The sequence below is a fragment of the Amblyomma mixtum genome, chromosome 7 (genome assembly GCF_055824585.1).
Source record: "Amblyomma mixtum isolate Tamu chromosome 7, ASM5582458v1, whole genome shotgun sequence".
In the NCBI taxonomy this organism is placed as follows: Eukaryota; Metazoa; Arthropoda; class Arachnida; order Ixodida; family Ixodidae; genus Amblyomma; species Amblyomma mixtum.
Window position 1 is genome coordinate 140,819,468 of NC_143018.1, and position 18,508 is coordinate 140,837,975.

The following is an 18,508-nucleotide window of genomic DNA, read 5'->3' on the forward strand; positions in this document are numbered from 1 at the left end:
TCTCCGCCAATAGTGAAGCACTCGCCTCGATTTTTTGTCACGTTTTACTGCATGCATCATCCATACACTAAGCTAAGAATTAAGCACTGCATTTAGCTAAAAACGTTTTTATTTCGGAAGAAATGGCCGTTAGTGGGAAGTGAAAAATCTGAATCAGCATAACTTAAAAGTTTATTTTTAAAGACGTATACATGCAATATTTATTGTTTTTGTTCGGCAACAGTCCGCGTTCAGAGAAATTGCTCTGGTGAGTTTCATTGATGTACCCCAAGAAGTTTTTCGAACATTTTCCTTAACAAAGGCAAGAATTCCAGAAATTTATTTTTAAATAGCATTAGTATGACGAGATGCTTCTTACACATACTTTTCTAGGTAGAGTGCTGAACTTTATAGCAAGCATACGGCGAAATTCAGTAAGATTTCGCCACCCGGAGTAGATATATTGCAAGACAAATCTAGTCTTATATTGGCCGATCATCCCTCCTTATGCACTCGTTGGTAATGGGCGTACATAATTTGTTTTGTATTAGTATTTTAATTTGCCTTTGTAGTTGTTTTTCGTAGAAAACGGGTACAAATCATGGGCAAGGAAGATTGTCAAAATTGTGATTTTAAAATGCTTTCGTGCGAACTCTGCGCGCGTATAGATTCAGAACATCAGTGGCAAATCCGGAGAGCAGGAAAGCAGCTTCAGCGCTCCTTCGTGGTAAATCTTTTAGCAGCGGCCGCAAACTCACTTCATGACTTGAGCCAGCGGCGCTCAACTATTTAGCAAGACTAGACAAAGAAAAGTAAAGAATTAACGAGATTGTGCGGCTATCGTTGTGGTGTACATCGTAACACGACACATCTAAGCAACAAAGAACTACAAAAGGGGCAATGAACAACACAGCACTAAGAGTGAGTGCCACTCCGGTTCATACTCGTTCTGGGCATACAATACTTTTAGGAGTACAATCATTCTACAGATATGGTATTTAGCAGAAACCATAGATTCGCAATGTCGGCCCATCATGTGTGTTTCCCACAGCCCGTGTGGTCCAGTTAAAAATAGCATATCTAAGGGTTCATCAGCAAATGATATCCCAGTGAGAAATTGTACAGAATGTGGCGTCAAATTGTCTTTTTGTCACTATCCGTTGCATGATGTCCCAGAAAATTATTGCATCTTTACAATCGATGAAACAATGCTCAATCGTTTCGGGAGCATCAAGAAGGCGACAGTTCACTGTAGAAGCCATGTTTTAACTGGCAATGTCAGTTTATAGCTTAAAGAAAAATGTTTTTGTACATAGTGAGAGAACATTTTACGTACTTTTCTGAGTACGTCATATCCCGGTAAACCAAAATACCAAAATACGACAAACCAAATCATCGACACCTAAAAAATGAACCCGGGGAAAAACGAACAAGTAGGAGATGAACAGACAAATCATCTCATGCATAAGGGTTGGAATGTGGGCCAGTTGGTACAAAAAAACAGTCACAAAAGACGAGGGACAAGGGGAGTGCACACACTAGTTTTCGTGCCATTTTTTTCAACTAAAGCGGCTGTTTGGGCTTGTTGGTCAGCGATCATGGTTAAAGATTGCAGCGCGAAAAGACAAGGAAAAACCTGTCCCCTTCTTGTTTGTCCTTGTCTTTTCGCGCTGTAATCTTTAACCATGATCATTTTGTTCAGCTTTCTCAGGAAATCCTCACGTTCAGCTCTCTGGAGGCCATGAATTTCTAGGTTCTGTTAACGTCTATGGTGGTCACTCTTTTTCTTCAGCTGATCGCTTTGTTTTCTTGATGAGTTTACGAATGTGTCACCTTGTTGTAGTTCGCAAGCAAGAACTTCACGCTTGTCCCAATGCTTTAGACAATTTCCTTGACTACCATGAGGACACAATTTTCCTTAATTAGTGGACGAAGGGCGGTAATTCTGATTTATCGCGATTAGCTTAGCCGCAATGTCACCATCTCGATTACGCTGGCCACATACAGAGCTCTAGCCTCTCGTTAGTTAGGAGCTTTACGAGTTGACTTCCACAGAAGTTTACTTGCGTCTGGGTCTAGTTTAGGGTTGAATTACACATCTTGAGCTATTTATTTGTTAGTCACGACGCAAAACAGCGCAGTCTTCATCAGAAAGAGAAGACGAGACACAGCGAATTTTCCCGTCGTTTCGCAAGCGCTCAGCGCAAAGGTCCAGCAGACGCATTTGAATTCCGGCCCCAGACAGCAGGAGTGGAGTAGAACGCACCACTTCACGCACAGGCAGTGGTGACGACAGGTGACTGCGACGGTGCGGCGAACTTCGCTGAGCTCAAGGAGAGCGGCCGTCACCAGTTCGAGAGACCGGCGCCCGCCGATCCGCAAGACGTCCTCATCGTGTTCCAGTCGAGCGGATCCACGGGCCTGCCCAAGCCTGGCCTCATCACCCACTACAACTTCATCGCAGAGCTGGTCACGTTCGGGTAAGTATAGCAATACACATAACGGCGAAAAAAAAATGCTACCATCCTCTTTGATTATCGCAGGGTAACATAGTGTACCATCGACCTGCCCTCTTTTCTTCGCAGGAGTCAAAGATAACTTTTATCATCATTCTCAGTAAGTGATGCGTACAGTTTGGTAGGCTTTAAATACGTTGCGTCTCCCGTTCTTCAGCATTCAAATTGCGCAGTTTCAGCCTCTCCTTATTGGTTTCCGGAGACAACTCGGGCACGTGATTAGACGTGCCCCTTGTGAGCTTTTATATATTCGCACCTCATCGCCATCCATTATAACCCTCGTTCTTCACGCGCTTTTTCCCAGTGCAGACTAGAAAATCAGGTGCCGATCCCTCATATTAGGTCTCTCTGGCTTTTACTACATAAACTTGTCTCTATGAGAGCCGCGCTTCTTCCGATGCTTTTTTTTATTTCCATTGCAGATATTCAGTGTGCATCTACAGAGCGAAACGAACGACGGGCAAATGTGCAGCCCCAGCTGCATTTATTTTGCCGAAATAGATTAGAAAGATTCACGTTGCAGCCTTGACACTTTAAGCACGACGAGCAGCGCTGACCTTCCCATTCTGCCTTTTGCGTGGTTTGCAGGCCAGCGTCATACGGCACCGAATCATCCAAAGGATAAATTAGGTACCGAAAGATCTAAGAACATGAGATCTGGTTACCACTCAGGCTGTCCAATGAGACATTTTAATCGGCTGAGGGAGGAGGAAGGGGCCTCAAGACGCATGTGTGCACCAGCAAAGCTGCAAATGATCACGTGTTCTGTAGCGTCCCTCCACAATGCACTCCCTTTTGATTTTTTTTTTACTTAAATACCCCTGATAAGGGGCATGGGATGGGGTGGTTATGGTTACATATGGGATGGTTAGCTCTTTAGGTGCCATAATACGTAGTCATGCCGTATATGAACGAACAATCACCACCACCCTCAGCCTGACTACGCCCACTACAGGGCAAAGGCCTCTACCATTTCTCTCCAATTAACCCTGTCCTTTGCCAGTTGTGGCCACCGTATCCCTGCAAATTTCTTAATCTCCTCTGCCCACCTAAATTTCTGCCGCCCCCTGCTACGCTTGCCTTCTCCTGGAATCCGCTCCGTTACCCTTAAGGACCGGCGGTTATCTTGCCTTCGCATTACATGGCCTGCCCAAGCCCACTTCTTCCTCTTGATTTCGACTAGGACGTCATTAACCTACGTTTGTTCCCTGTCTCACTCTTCCCGCTTTCAGACTCCTAACCTTAGACGGGAACGTTAAACAATTTTGGATAAACAACTAAGCTGCTAATACTTTAGGCAGCCTTGCTTCATGGACGACAGGTATAAACTCAATATGCACTGCCTGAATACAACAGACCCGGCTTTGGATGTTCGAGGAGAGGGAGTAAATGAATGCCAGAGGCGATGGATGTGTCAGTGAGAGGTCGGCTGCAAGAAAACAAAGCTATTGGAGTTCATAGCAGCTGAAGCAAGATTCGCGAACCGTGTTGGCGATGCCTATAATAGTTTCCATACTGTGGCCTATAAAATGACGACGCAGTCTGAGCTCATTCGTAAGGCTGATATCTAATGATAAAACAGCACATCGAAAACACACGGACACAAAATACAATATCACACATATTCACTAGCGAAATTCACACACACGGGACAAGAAAATGCGACACAACACACGCTAGCGTGTGTTCTTTCGCACGCTAACATGTGTTCTTTAACACACTAGCGTGTGACCTTTCTAGCGTGTGTTCTGTCGCCTTCTCTTGTCTTGTGTGTGCGTGTGCGCGCGCGCGCGCGCGTGCGTGTGTGTGTGTGTGTGTGTGTGTGTGTGTGTGTGTGTGTGTGTGTGTGTGTGTGTGTGCGCGCGCGCGCGCGCGTGCGTGTGTGTGTGTGTGTGTGTGTGTGTGTGTGTGTGTGTGTGTGTGTGTGTGTGTGTGTGTGTGTGTGTGTGTGTGTGTGTGTGTGTGTGTGTGTGTGTGTGTGTGTGTGTGTGTGTGTGTGTGTGTGTGTGTGTGTGTGTGTGTGTGTGTGAATTTCGATAATGAATATGTGTGATACCGACTACCAACTAGCCCAACTTAAAGCATTAACAAAATACAGGTTGTTGTTGTTGCTTTAGTGACATGGCACATACCCACGACGGGGGATAGGCCAAGGTTGAAGGAGGAGGGCCATGAGAAGAGGGTAAACTGGTGGCAAGTTAATGTTTGTGCTTTGGGTGATAAGTCAGTGATTAATCAACGAGGAAAAAAAAACTAGAGAATGCATGTAGGCGAAGAGAAGCGGTTGTATTCATCTCCTCCCTTCTCGTGCTTTTGTGCTTGCGGTTCTTTACTAGAGCCTGGTAGGAAAAATAAAAAGTGACATTGTGTGTTCTTGGTAGCACGACGGTGGTTTGGGGAAAATTTTATAGTCCGGCTTTTATAAAGGATACCTTACAATAGACCATATCCACGCTATCAATCAGGTGATAGATAAATGAGCAGAATATAACCGACCGCTGTATATAGCCTTCATTGATTATGACAAAGCATGTCATGCAATGGAAACCTCAGAAGTCATGCAGGCATTCCAGAATCGGGGTGCATAAGAGGCGTATGTGGGAATACTGGAACATGTATATAACGAGTGCACAGCTACCACAGCCCTCCATAAAGACGCAATAAAATTCCAAAAAGCAAGGGTGCCGGGCAGGGAGACACGATGTCGTTAATGCTTTTCACTAATGCTATTTGATTGGGAACTGTTGAGGTTAATTAAGAGTTAATGGAGAATACGCAATCTGCGATTCGCTGATGGCATTGCCTTGCTTAGGAAATGAACTGCAAAAGGAGATCAAAAATTGGAGGACGCTTAACATGCAGGAAACCAGAGTAATGTTCAAACAGCCTAGCAGGGGAACAGCAGTTCACAGTTGGTAGCGAGGTGGGGCAGGTATTGATCGCTGACCCGGATCATCAAAGGGAAATAACTAGAAGAATAAGAATGGGGTGAAGCGCATGTGGCAGGTTCTCTCAGATCATGAATGTCAGTTTACCAATATCTCTCAAGAGAAAAGTATACAACAGCTGTATCTTACCGGTACTCACCTATGGGGCAGAAATGTGGAGGATAACGAAAAGGGTTTTCAGCTTAAGTTAGGGACAACGCAGCGAGCTATGGAAAGAAAAATGATAGGCGTAACGTTCAGAGATACGAAGTGTGCAGAGTGGGTGAGAGAACAGACGCACGTTAATGATATCCTAGTTGATATCAAGAGGAAGAAGTGGGCTTGAGCAGGTGATGTAATGCGAAGGCAACATAACCGCTGGCCTTTAAGGGTAACGGAGTGGATTGCAAGAGAAGGCAAACGTAGCAGGGGACGGCAGGAAGTTAGGTGGGCGGATGAGGTAAAGAAGTTTGAGGGGATACAGTGGCCGCAGCTGGCAAAAGACAGAATTGTAGATACATGGGAGAGGCCTTTGCCCTGCAGCGGGCGTAGTCTGACTGATGACGATGATATAACCTTCCACAGGATATGTTGCGGGGCTAGTTGGTACTTGTCAGACATCTTCGAACTGCAGGGCTTGCAGACGAGGACAGAGAGAGGAACTGGCACCAATGCTGATTTCGCCCTTTTGTATGGTGTTTCAGAGGCCAGCAGTTTTTAACAGAAATACGGAAAATACAGATCTCTCCTTGAGCCGGAAGATTTCTGTTTAAACTGCCCAACGAATCTACATCTTTCATACCTTGACTACACATGAAAGTAACATTTGCCTCTCCTGTTAACTATTGTTCATTTGACGTGCTGACAGCACTGAGCAGTGCTTTATTAACTGCAAAGATTTGGTTTCATTGTGGGACGTCCTGAAAAGGCACAGAAAAAGGACTTCGTTTTGCATTCCCGCAGCGTGCGATATCTCCCAGCCGCTCACAAAAATCAACAACCAGCAGACGTATTTTGCTCTTTGGGTTTTCCAGCCTGCAGAAACAGCGCTTGCTACCCATCTTTCCCCTGAATACGCGTTTAGCCTACGTAACGGGGTCACATTCAGTACGCATGTGAAGAAGCGAACCCTGCACCAGACTGGTTACTCAAGCTTATGCCTTGTTCATGACTATATTTGTTTACACTGCAGAATTCTCGAGAAGCTATTTCGGTCCTCAACTATGCCGTCTGTATGCACTATATTCCTTAATGGTAAAGGACGGACAGGCTGCCATAGGGCGGCTTAGTAATAAACCTTTCCAAACGGACTCAGTTATTCAGTTACCGCTCACAAACGCGATAAGTGAATATGAAGAAAAGAAACAGCATATTTCTTCCACGCAATCAAGACCATAAAAAAGAGGGCACTATTCGCATTTAGGATGAAAGTGGCTTTTCAAGAGATTGATTTCTAATGTTAACGCGTTTCAGTTGTTGCTGTTCTTGGTTTTGTTTTTTGTGAAGCTGCTGCAGGGCAGCCACTTTCTGCCTACTTCGCAGTCGCTGTTTACAAGTTCATTCCTGTGCGCAAGGAGTGCAATAAGTAATGTACTGGGGAAAAAAAAGTAATACTGAAGGAGAGCATGTCGATCTCGGCCGTGAGTTGCACAATTCGTTTCCGAGTGCGGCAGCTGTTGTTGTTTTAAAAAATTGTGCACTTGGAGATGACTGCTCCTTCGGCGAGTACGTTAATCCCTGAAGACTTATGATGTGCACCAAAATATTTTAAAAGGGTTAACCGAGAGAAGCAGATACGCCCGCGAAAGCGACTGGTGGCACTACTTCAGTTTTTAGAGTGCGCGTCTTTGCGCTGTCGACTCCCTCAACTGCAGCTACAAGAACGAGGGCCTGCGGAAGGGCGACGTGTTCCTCGCCTACCTTCCGCTAATGCATTCGGGCCCCATCTGGGTGCTGTTCACCACGCTCACGCACCACCTGCAGGTGGTCATGCTGGCAGCCACGGACCTGGCCTCGCTACTGGCGCCCATCATCAAGTACAGGGTGAGCACCCTGCGCGCCTCGGGACCGGCACGCGAAAAACACAAAGGACCGAAAATTCCCGCAGCACGGTTACCACTGTCTAAAGCCAGTCGGCTGCAGTTATTTACACTGCTCAATGTGATAGTTTTAAGGCGAAAGCCTTTAATGGCTCATACTGTCGTGACCAAGACGTGTTAGCAAATTTGTCCGCGTTTCAGATTGGTCGAAATGGTCGTGACGTCACTGCGCGCGAATTTGGACGGCTGTCCACCGAAATATGGGAGACAGTTACTGCGCAATTACCTTTCCTCAAATAAAATTTCCATTTTCTTCATTCCCCTCTTTCTCTTTCTTCTTTCACTCCACTTCCTCCCTTCCTGTACGATGCGGCTCGGGTGTCCACCGAGATGGCAGACAATTACAGCGCCATTTCCTTTCCTCAAAAAGCGTTGCGTTCCAAGGGCAAAGCATCGCGCCGGACAGGTGGTGGCGTTCCCTGGACTCCCTGGCAGCGCTACAGCACGTTGTCGCGTTCCACTCCTAAAGGCAAAGATTAAGCGTCATTAATTGGCAGTTAATTGATGCACCAACAGAATGAGAAGTGAACAGTCGCGTAGCAGAATGCAGCACTCAGACTTTCGCCTTTCACCACTTTAGCCGCTAAAGTTCCTCGCAATTCTTTTTATTGCGACAGTGTGCCTGCTGCATTATTAATACCCGCCTTCATTCGCAGAGTGCGTGGCAGCACTGTGCGACGTCACTCATTCCGGGCAATTGAGCCTGGCTCGTTGCCATGGTACGCTGCAGTGACGTCAAGCTTGACGACACTGGACGGCGAGAAGTCAGTGGCGCTGTGTTACGCCGACTACGCCGCAGAACCGGGGAACATTACCTTAACAGCTTTAGCTGTAAAATGGACCACGCAGAAGTCAGCCCACGCATGCATTGCTAGGTGCTTTCTCTGGGTGGGTTCCCGCTCTAGTCACAATGCTGAAGCCCTTCAAGAAGTACCATTTTTTATGCAATAACATAGAAACCTCACAGGAGGAAAAAGCCGACGGAGACCGCTTGGCATTGTCCAGAAAAATCTTGATTAGCTGGTGGGCAGTGACGTCGTGAGGAACGTCACCAGAGCGGAGATATGCTATTGTATGGAGGGATGTTGCATCACCAACCCGAAAGTGACGTCACCGGACCAGGTTCATCTGTGTGACGCCTCCAGCTGGCAACCGTGGCAGGTGGTGTACGGCAAAAACTCAGGAAGAGCAGTCTATAAGTACCGCAAGCTCCACCATGCTTCTTCCGGCAGAGGCATAAACAGCTTCGAATGCTATCCCATTGCCAACAGTTAATGGAATTAGGCGTCCCTGGGTTTTTCTCTTGGGTACTTTAACCGCTCTACTTACCATGTCACAGCCCTTCAACGATACTACTTTGCCCCATGCTCTTCTTTGGTTGCCAAACTTTGTAAAAACTTTTTTGGTTGCCAAACTTTGTTGCTAAACTTTGTAATTAGCCAGAACAGCAACTTGGGCTTGTTGGATTTTAATTCTGAAATAATAGCGCAGGGCGTAGACGGGAACACGAGATGAGAAGACGACATATCGAGCGCAGTTGTGTCGTCTTCTCGTCGCGTATCAGCGCTGTTACTCAAGGGCTTGTAAAGAGCGCTGCATCGGGCTGGAGCATTGGTCCTCCACCGTGAGCCCCCTGTGTCGCGATGTCCATCAAACAAGCAGAGCGTTTTCTGATCTATATCGCCGCGAAGAGGAAGGATAAAGTGCTAAAACGCTAAGAGACCACAGAGCATGCGTGTATCCGGAAACCCTACCGACTGCACTCATTGCGCAAAAGGTCGTTCCCCTGCTTCCTGATTATATCGACCGCCTCCGAATGGAAAGTACTGCTAGTGTAAGTGAGCCCACGTGGGCTGCATGTAAACTCTGGGAGCCCATGACCTTTCATTCCTGCGAATCCGTTCTCACTGTTTTCTCCCCGGTCCGTCCACTTTGGCGCTGAGGGTAAAACTCCCATGTCCTTAATCTTGGAGGAGTCCTCACTTTTTGCGACTCAGATGCACCACTACCGGGAGAGGTCCAGTCCAAACTTCTGTCCTCTCTTTTCATCGATGATCGCATGTTCGCTGTTCGAGGTCAGACCCAGTTCATATCACGATTGTGTCTCAAGGTCCTGGCCATAGCTTTTCGTTCTGCCCGAGTGCTTTTCAACAAACACATGCGTTATTTGCTAATCACTCAAGGCTACTTTTCAGCGTTAAAACTAACCTAAAAGTGCCCATCGGCCAGCTAGCTCAAGATTAAAGGTGCACTGAAGAGGAATCTGAACTTGTCTTTTTGCCGCGGGAACTCGATCTACACGTTCCTAGCATTCTTAGAAACTGCGACTTGTTGCCCTGTATGGCCGATTTCCCAAATTAAATCGAATTAACGTCCGGCTCCCGCCCTTTTTTTTTAATTCTGCCTCGTACGGTGGGCGGAGTCGACCAACGCGTGGAGTGCCTTTCACCCAGTCCCGTGGCGGCTTGCCGCTCTGCCATCGGCGGAGTAATACGTAGTAGTCCGTAGCAGCAAATAGTCCGCGCGTATTTTTATTTCTGCGGGCTTATTTTGCGGCTATATTATCTGCGAATGAAACTATTTATTCATGGAAACCTAAAAAACAAAATAAAGCGAAAGCAAAGCCTCCACGGAGCTGGCTGAAAGGAACTTCACGCGTTGGTCGACTCCGCCCATCGTACGAGGCAGAATTCAAAAAAAGGGCGGCAGCCGGACGTTAATTCGATTTAATTAGGGAAATCGGCCATACAGGGCAATAAGTTGCAGTTTCTAAGAATGCTAGGAACGTGTAGATCGAGTTACCGCGGCAAAAAGACAAGTTCAGAATCCTCTTCAGTGCACCTTTAAGAGACTCCTGAAATCATAAGTCGACACACAAAAAAAATGCACTGAAATCGCGTCCCTCCCGTATCTCAGCAGGACTATGTGTGCACAGCTGTGAGTATATTGTGAATGACAGTGATGGATTTGCAACAAGCACTAAACTATTTACAAGTAAATGACTCGCCGAAAAACCTGACCACATCTACCCCAGTCCCCGCCATACTACTAATTGGTTTCTTGATGTCCTCACCCCTTATAGTGCACCAGCCAGTTATAACAGTTCAATCTCTTGTGATTCGGAACTCCGACAATCATAATCGAAAATGTTTCCTCCCAAGCAGAAAGCTGTGACTACTTTTCAATTTGAATACCATTCATTTCTTTTCCCGTGAAGGCACTCTCTCAATTTTTGCAAAAACATTCGCTCTCACACGCAACCAAAATAGCCACATTTACCAGTGTCATCATTTGTTCTCATGTAGGTTCGCCAACATTCTATCGTTCAGGTAAACTCATTATTATACTCAAGACACCGCAACTAATAGCTGTGACCCTTACGCTATGCAAACCCTCGTACGCAGAAGACGCTTAACGCTAATTTTAACCAATAAACTGCCGCCAATCATCTAAGCAGCAACTGTCACAACGACGTACTTAAGATGAATTCGGTCTCTGAAAGACGGAGTACAAGAGACCCCTCCGAGAAAAAAAAACAATGGCTGAGGCTTAACTTGGTTAAGCCTGGAGAATGCGAAGCATCATCGTGTCGCGTAATTTGGAGGCGCACAACCACAGCGACGGCGCGAGGTGGGCCCCCGTTTCTCCACTGTCGTGACGTCATCGTGTCACGTGGTGTGACGTCATGTATCAAGTGATTTGGAGGCGCACAACCACAGCGACGGCGCGAGGTGGGCCCCCGTTTTTCTACTGTCGTAACGTCATCGTGTCACGTGGTGTGACGTCATGTATCACGTGATTTCGAGGCGCACAACCACAGCGACGGCGCGAGGTGGGCCCCCGTTTCTCCACTGTCGTGACGTCATCGTGTCACGTGGTGTGACGTCATGTATCACGTGATTTGGAGGCGCACAACCACAGCGACGGCGCGAGGTGGGCCCCCGTTTCTCTACTGTCGTGACGTCATCGTGTCACGTGGTGTGACGTCATGTATCACGTGATTTGGAGGCGCACAACCACAGCGACGGCGCGAGGTGGGCCCCCGTTTCTCTACTGTCGTGACGTCATCGTGTCACGTGGTGTGACGTCATGTATCACGTGATTTGGAGGCGCATAACCACGGTGAAAGTCTGAAGTGGTAGCTAAAGTAGTATGCTTCGCATAAAATATTACCGACGATCCCGACACAGCCCCGGACGGACAACAGTTCGTTACGGTGTAGCCTCGCCTTTACTTCTCGTTTGTTGTAAAAATAAGGAGCATATATATTTTTCTTATCGAACATTTTTTTCTTCATGGTGCCTGCTGGTGGTCGCCCTCGTCCACGTGCGTACCAGTGCACCTAACGCCGGCATCGGGAACTTGCCTTCCAGGTGACCACACTGGTCCTGTACCCAACGCACGGGCAGCACCTCGTTCAGCGGGGCCTGCCGCCTTCCCTGGACGTGAGCAGCGTGCAGTATATCTTCATTGCGGGCAGCTCGATACCGCCGCAGATACTGAGGGAGCTCGCCCAGCTCTTCTCCAAATGCATCGTCATCCACGGTGAGCTTTGTGCTTCCAACTGTGAGCTCTGAACGCTGTATACAATCTCTTTCGCAAAGGTGCACACTGCCTAACGTGTGAAAATCAATACAGAAAGACCTCCGAGTCACAGCGATCTGCCTTTCACAAGGTATTTTTTGTGCATGCGTGCCTCTCCTCCTCCAGTTCCATTGGTTCAAAACAAACAGCCACCTCAGAGTGCGCATGAGCACTTCACGTTTGACCTAGCTTCCACCGACAGGTGGCAGGTGTGTGCTTGGCCAGCAAACAAAAATAAAGAAAGAAAAGCTGAGCATGGTGGCATTTGCCACGACCCCGTTTGAAAGAGGGCGCTCCTATCCATCCATCCATCCAGCAGCTGCCAAGCACACGGTTTCACCTCGTGGCATCGCATCGCGCCTGCAAAGCCCACGTGCGTTTGTTTTCAACCAGCTTTAACGCTATAGCGTTACGGAGTTCAATGTCGCACAAAATCCACCGTCGTTGGCGCCGTAGATGTCGTAGACCGTGAGTGAGAAATTAACGAAAAATCCCCACAGAAGCAACATACGAGGCAGGTGGGCCACCTAGATCACGTGACCTTGCGGCGTCATCGCTATCTGCCCACCGGAATGTGAGCAAACTGCCCACCGTGGCAGGTGGCAGTTATATTCATAATTGGTCGCTCATGAAGAGTAGATTCGGCTATCGCAGGGCAGTGGCGCATCGCTTAACCGCTGTACCACTGCGCCAGAAATGGTGCGAGGGCTCCCAGGGATCTATGAATGTAGAGAGTGACATTCTGCATCAGGGGTTCTCAAACATTTTGCTTGGAGGAACCCCAAAAGCCTTCAATAAGTTCCAGGGAACCCCCCCCCCTCCCCCTTCACCCCGCTTTCACTTACCAGCAATTTTGTCGAGTGCATTTTTGCAAAGAGAGAGTTGCAAAAGTTAAATGTTTATTGCACCGATTAATACAAATACTAATGTGATGGGTGGTACTGCGTCCCTTTTGAGAGCAAGTCAAAGCGTGGCTCAGCAGCACTCAGAGCAAGTCTCATATCAGCTGCCGGGTCAGGGCCAGCGAGGGTTCTCGCGGAACACAAGAAGACAGCCCGCGGAACCCCTGTGTTCCGCGGAACCCCTGTGTTCCGCGGAACCCAGTTTGAGAACCCCTGTTCTGCATATATGAGAATTAACCCATTACACTGTCCTGTCGTACGCTTGAACGGAGCGAAAGTGTCCCCTCGACTTCTTTATTCTTTTGATGATATCTTTGCCACTGGCAAAAGACGACTGGAGTCAGCTTGCGACTTTCCTTCAGTGTTGAGTCACATTCGTAACTTTGGGCTCAATGTGAAGTTTGATAGGCACCGTTTCCTTGCGCCTCAAGTGGACATGGCCGGAGCTGCGGCCCCGTCAGCGGGATATTGTCACGTTGTAGTGACGGCAGTCCAGTGGTCAGGAAGACACCAACCAGTCTTGGAAACAAAGCTCTTAATTTGGGCTGACTTGCGCCCGCAAAAGAACTGAATCACTCGGCGGCGGCCTAAGCAACAAACGTGCTCGTCGGTCGTCGAACTACGAATCCCCGCCGCTCGCGGCATCGCTCAGTTTAAAGCCACCAAGGAAACTTCGAGATAACAGGTCAAGATCATCTACAGTAATCTAGAAAAACGTAGATGCAGCTCTTCATGGCTGTGGTCAATCGAGATTAGTCCGGTCGCTTCTCGCGTCACAAACAAAAGTGATAACACCCCTTTCCTGCCGCCTTGAGCGCGAACGAACGGACACTAAAATGATACATGGCATTACCCCCCTCTCAACGAAGCATCGTCTCGATGCTTTAAAATGAAAGTAAACACAGAGAATGCAAACTTCGAGTCCTTTAGCGTTCATAATATGGCTTCAGGCGTACGACATGTACGACTTCCGAGCGTGTGCGGCGTCGCTGAGATGCTGTCGTGCCGTCGGGGATAATCGAGGTAGCCGATGCGATGGAGAACCCTGTACCGGCCAAAGTAGCGTCGCAGCAACTTTTCACTCAATCCACGGCGGCGAACTGGCGTCCATATCCAAACTCGATCACCTGGCTTGTAATGCGTGCCTCGTCGGCGCAGATTGTAGCGTCGGGCGTCGGTGTGCTGCTGGTCTTTCATGCGAAGCCGCGCAAGTCTTCGGGCTTCCTCGGCGCGATGAAGGTAGGCGGCGACGTGGAGGTTGTCTTCGTCGGAATCGTGCGGGAGCATTGCGTCGAGTGTTGTCGTCGGTTTCCTGCCGTATACCAGCTGGAATGGGGTAAACCTGGTTGTCTCCTGGACGGCAGTATTATAGGCGAAGATCACATAGGGCAGAATGGAGTCCCACGTCTTGTGTTCGGCGTCGATGTACAGGAAGAGCATGTCTGCGATGGTCTTGTTCAGACGCTCTGTGAGTCCGTTGGTTTGAGGATGATAAGAAGTTGTCCTCCAATGGCTTGTAATAAGGGAGTAATTACTCATTGGCATCCACCCAAGCGCAGCCATACGGCTACAAAGGAAAGCTATACAGCTTTCTCAGAAACTTCGTAGTTAAAGAAAAATTCGTCCTGGTCCGGGGTTCGAACCCGGAACCACCGCCACACCGGAGCAGTCGCTCTACCAATTGAGCTAACCGGGACGGCAAGCTTATGGTAGGGCGAGAGCGAATTGATCAGTAACTCGAAGTGGGAAGAGTGTTGGTCAAATGTTTAGGGGAATCCCCCAAGGTGGAGTAAATTTGTAATAAGGGAGTAATTACTCATTGGCATCCACCCAAGCGCAGCCATACGGCTACAAAGGAAAGCTATACAGCTTTCTCAGAAACTTCGTAGTTAAAGAAAAATTCGTCCTGGTCCGGGGTTCGAACCCGGAACCACCGCCACACCGGAGCAGTCGCTCTACCAATTGAGCTAACCGGGACGGCAAGCTTATGGTAGGGCGAGGCTGTAGTGTAAGATGGCTTGTGTCAGCTCCGCTTTGAACGCCGTTCCTCTGTCTGTGATGAGCACTTCGGGGGCGCCATGTCGCAGGAGAATTCGTTCGACGAAAAATTTTGCGACTTCTGTTGCGGTACCATTAGGCAAGGCTTTTTCTTCGGCGTAGCGGGTCATGTAGTCGGTAGCCACGATGATCCTCTTGTTACCTGATGATGAAGTCGGAAAGGGGCCGAGGAGGTCCATCCCTATTTGCTGGAAGGGCTTAGTTGGAGGTGGTATGGGGTTCAGGAGTCCGGCTGGTCTAATCGGAGGCGTTTTGCGTCGCTGACACTCACGGCACGTTTTCACGTAATGGGAAACGTCGGCAGCTAGCCGCGGCCAATAGTACGTCTCCTGGATGCGGTGCAACGTGCGAGCAATGCCGAGATGCCCTGCAATCGGCTCATCATGACATGCCTGCATAATTTCTTGCCTGAGATTTTGGGGCGCGACAAGAAGATGCACTCTCCTGTTGGGCGCAAAGCGCTTCTTCAGGAGGACATTATTCTGAAAGACGAAGGACGACAGTTGGCGCTTGAACCCTCGGGGAGGCGATGCGGTCTTGCCTTTCAAATAATCAACTAGGCTTTGCAACTCGGGATCTGAGCGCTGCTGCTGCGCGAAACTGCTGGCTGTTGTTGTTGTTGTTGTAGCCTACGCGCTTACCGGTCGATGATGAAGATGATGATGTCCTCGGGCTGAATGGCACCGCTCCTAAGAAAGCGTCATCGTCTTCCTCTTCCGGTGCTGTGCCTACGGGGGCTCGCGATAAGCAGACTGCGTCGGAATGCTTGCGGCCAGATTTGTAGACTACAGTTATGTCGAATTCTTGAAGACGCATGCTCCAACGAGCAAGGCGGCCGGTGGTATCTTTCAAGTTGGCAAGCCAGCATAGACCATGGTGATCGCTCACAACCTTGAGTGGCCGTCCGTACAGGTAGGATCGAAATTTCGATGTGGCCCAAATAATGGCGAGACATTCTTTCTCGGTCGTCGAATAGTTGGCGTCGGCTTTCGACAGTGAACGGCTAGCGTACGCGATTACTTTCTCCTGTTCACCCTTTTTCTGAACGAGGACCGCTCCTAAGCCCACACTACTTGCATCTGTATGAATTTCGGTTTCGGCGTTTTTATCAAAGTGTCGGAGCAGAGGAGGGGACTGTAAGCGGCTCTTCAGCTCTTTGAAAGCTTCTTCTTGCGGCGTTTCCCATTTAAAAGGCACCTCAGCCTTGATAAGTTGGGTCAAAGCTTCAGCGATGCGCGAAAAGTTCTTGACGAATCGCCGGTAATAAGCGCACAGTCCAAGGAATCTGCGTATAGATTTCTTGTCATTAGGCGGTGGAAACTCTGCAATGGCAGCCGTCTTCTGAGGGTCTGGGCGAACTCCATCCTTGCTTACGACGTGACCAAGAAACAGCAGCTCCTAGTAGGCGAAGTGGCACTTCTCTGGTTTCAGTGTTAGGCCTGAAGATTTGATTGTTTCCAGCACTATCCGAAGCCTTCCGAGGTGGTCTTCGAAGCTTGAGGAGAATACAACAACGTCATCTAAGTAGACTAGGCAAATTTGCCACTTCAAGCCTGCGAGCACCGTATCCATTACACGCTGGAACGTCGATGGACCATAGCAGAGGCCGAATGGCATCACCTTGAACTCGAAGAGTCCGTCTGGTGTGATGAACGCAGTCTTCTCGCGATCTCTTTCGTCGACTTCAATTTGCCAGTAGCCGCTCTTAAGGTCCATCGGTGAGAAGTACTTAGCGTTGCACAGCCGATCCAATGTATCGTCGATGCGGGGGAGGGGTAGACATCCTTCTTCGTAATGCTGTTCAGGCGGCGGTAATCGACGCAAAAGGGAAGGGTGCCGTCTTTCTTTTTCACAAGGACGACTGGTGCTGCCCAGGGGCTCCTCGATGGCTGGATGACATCGTCACGAAGCATTTCCTCAAATTGCTTGCGGATAGCTTGGCATTCTAGCGGCGATACGCGGTAGGGGCTCTGTCGCTGTGGTCGGGCGTGTTCGTCTGTGACAATGCGGTGCTTGGCAAGTCCGGTTCGTCAGACATTCGATGCTGATGAGAAGCAGTCGCTTTACCTTTGAAGAAGACTGCGTATTTGGTCTTGTCTGCTCTGGGTTAATGCTGGCTTGATATCAAACGTGGGTTTATGGCCTTGATCAGATGGTTCTACTGGTTGGTCGGGTAAGGCAAATATGTATTTGATGTCTGCCAGCTCGTCGAGAAAAGCAATCGTCGTACCTCTCTTTAGATGCCGGTATTCCTCGGTGAAGTTTGTTAGCAGCACTTGGGCTTGGCCATTCTGGATTTGGGCGACTCCCCTTGTGACGCCCAGTCCTCGACCCAGGAGTAACTGGGTGTTCACCCTCCACGACGCCTTCGGCAGTTTCGATGTCTCCAGTACCTATGCAGGCGACGACACTTGATCGGGGCGGCACGCTCAATGCTTTGTCGAGGACGTTTATGGCAACGTGATGAGCCGCTGTCGTCGCTGCAGATATGGCTTTGTCCGAGGAAAGCTTTATCGACTTAGATCGAAGGTCGATGATCGCCCGATGTTCATTCAGGAAGTCCATTCCCAAAATCACATCTCGCGAGCATTGCTGCAGGATCAGGAAGGATGTAGCATAGGTTCTCTCATTTACAGTAACTCTCGCGGTGCAACGTCCTGACGGCGTAATCAGGTTGCCACCTGCGGTGCGGATCAGCGGGCCATCCCAAGTTGTTCTTACCTTCCTGAGTCGGACAGCGAGTGGGCCGCTCATGACAGAGTAGTCAGCTCGCGTGTCGACCAAGGCAGTAACCGCGTGACCGTCGACCGTAACTTCAAGGTCACTTGTTCGCGTTATCGTATTGTACGTTGTCTTCGGTGTCCGATCTCGGCTTCGTCGAGTAGTGAGGCTGCGGTGGGCGTACTCCGACGTTACTTCACTGGGCAGCGGTAAAAGCTTCAAGTCTGGCCGCGTCGTCGTCGTCGTCGTCGTCGTCGTCGTTGTTGTCGTCGTAGTTGAGGCATGGTCTTGCGTTTTCGTCGGTGGAGGATCTTTGTTATTGCGCTTAGAAGCAACCTCACCTCCAGAGGCTGCTTTATTCAGTTTAACCTTCGTGGGCTGGGGGAGCGTCCACGCACGGCGTAACCTCAGCTAGGAGATACAAAGCGCGGGGACGATGGCGACGGGGAACGTGATAGGCGGCTCGGCGATGGACATTCTTCCAGACGCAAATACTCTTCGATTTCGGCTGGTCTCTGGCCGGGTCGGGGTCGTGGGGCGTCGTAAGAAAACCCTCGAATACCCCTTCTCCTGTATGGGCAGTACCGGAGAATGTGACCGGCTTCGCCGCAGTGGAAGCATAGTGGGCGGCGCTGGTCGGGTGTTCTCCACTCGTCGCATTTCCTCGGCCCTGTGCGACGCTCGTAGGACGGGCGGGTTGGGGCGAGAGGGCGGCAGTCCAG

General features: G+C 49.1%; 1 protein-coding gene across 4 annotated transcripts in view; it reads left to right on the top strand.

Annotated features, from left to right (window-relative positions):
- LOC149337719 (uncharacterized) overlaps positions 1-18,508 on the top strand; it is an 82,737-nt gene that overhangs the window by 38,315 nt on the left and 25,914 nt on the right. For all 4 annotated transcript variants that reach the window (XM_089553481.1, XM_089553482.1, XM_089553483.1 and 1 more), the window contains exons 5-7: positions 2,260-2,459; positions 7,297-7,465; positions 11,895-12,066. In XM_089553481.1, coding sequence (XP_089409607.1) covers positions 2,260-2,459; positions 7,297-7,465; positions 11,895-12,066 — 541 coding nt within the window. The remainder of the gene's footprint in view (positions 1-2,259; positions 2,460-7,296; positions 7,466-11,894; positions 12,067-18,508) is intronic.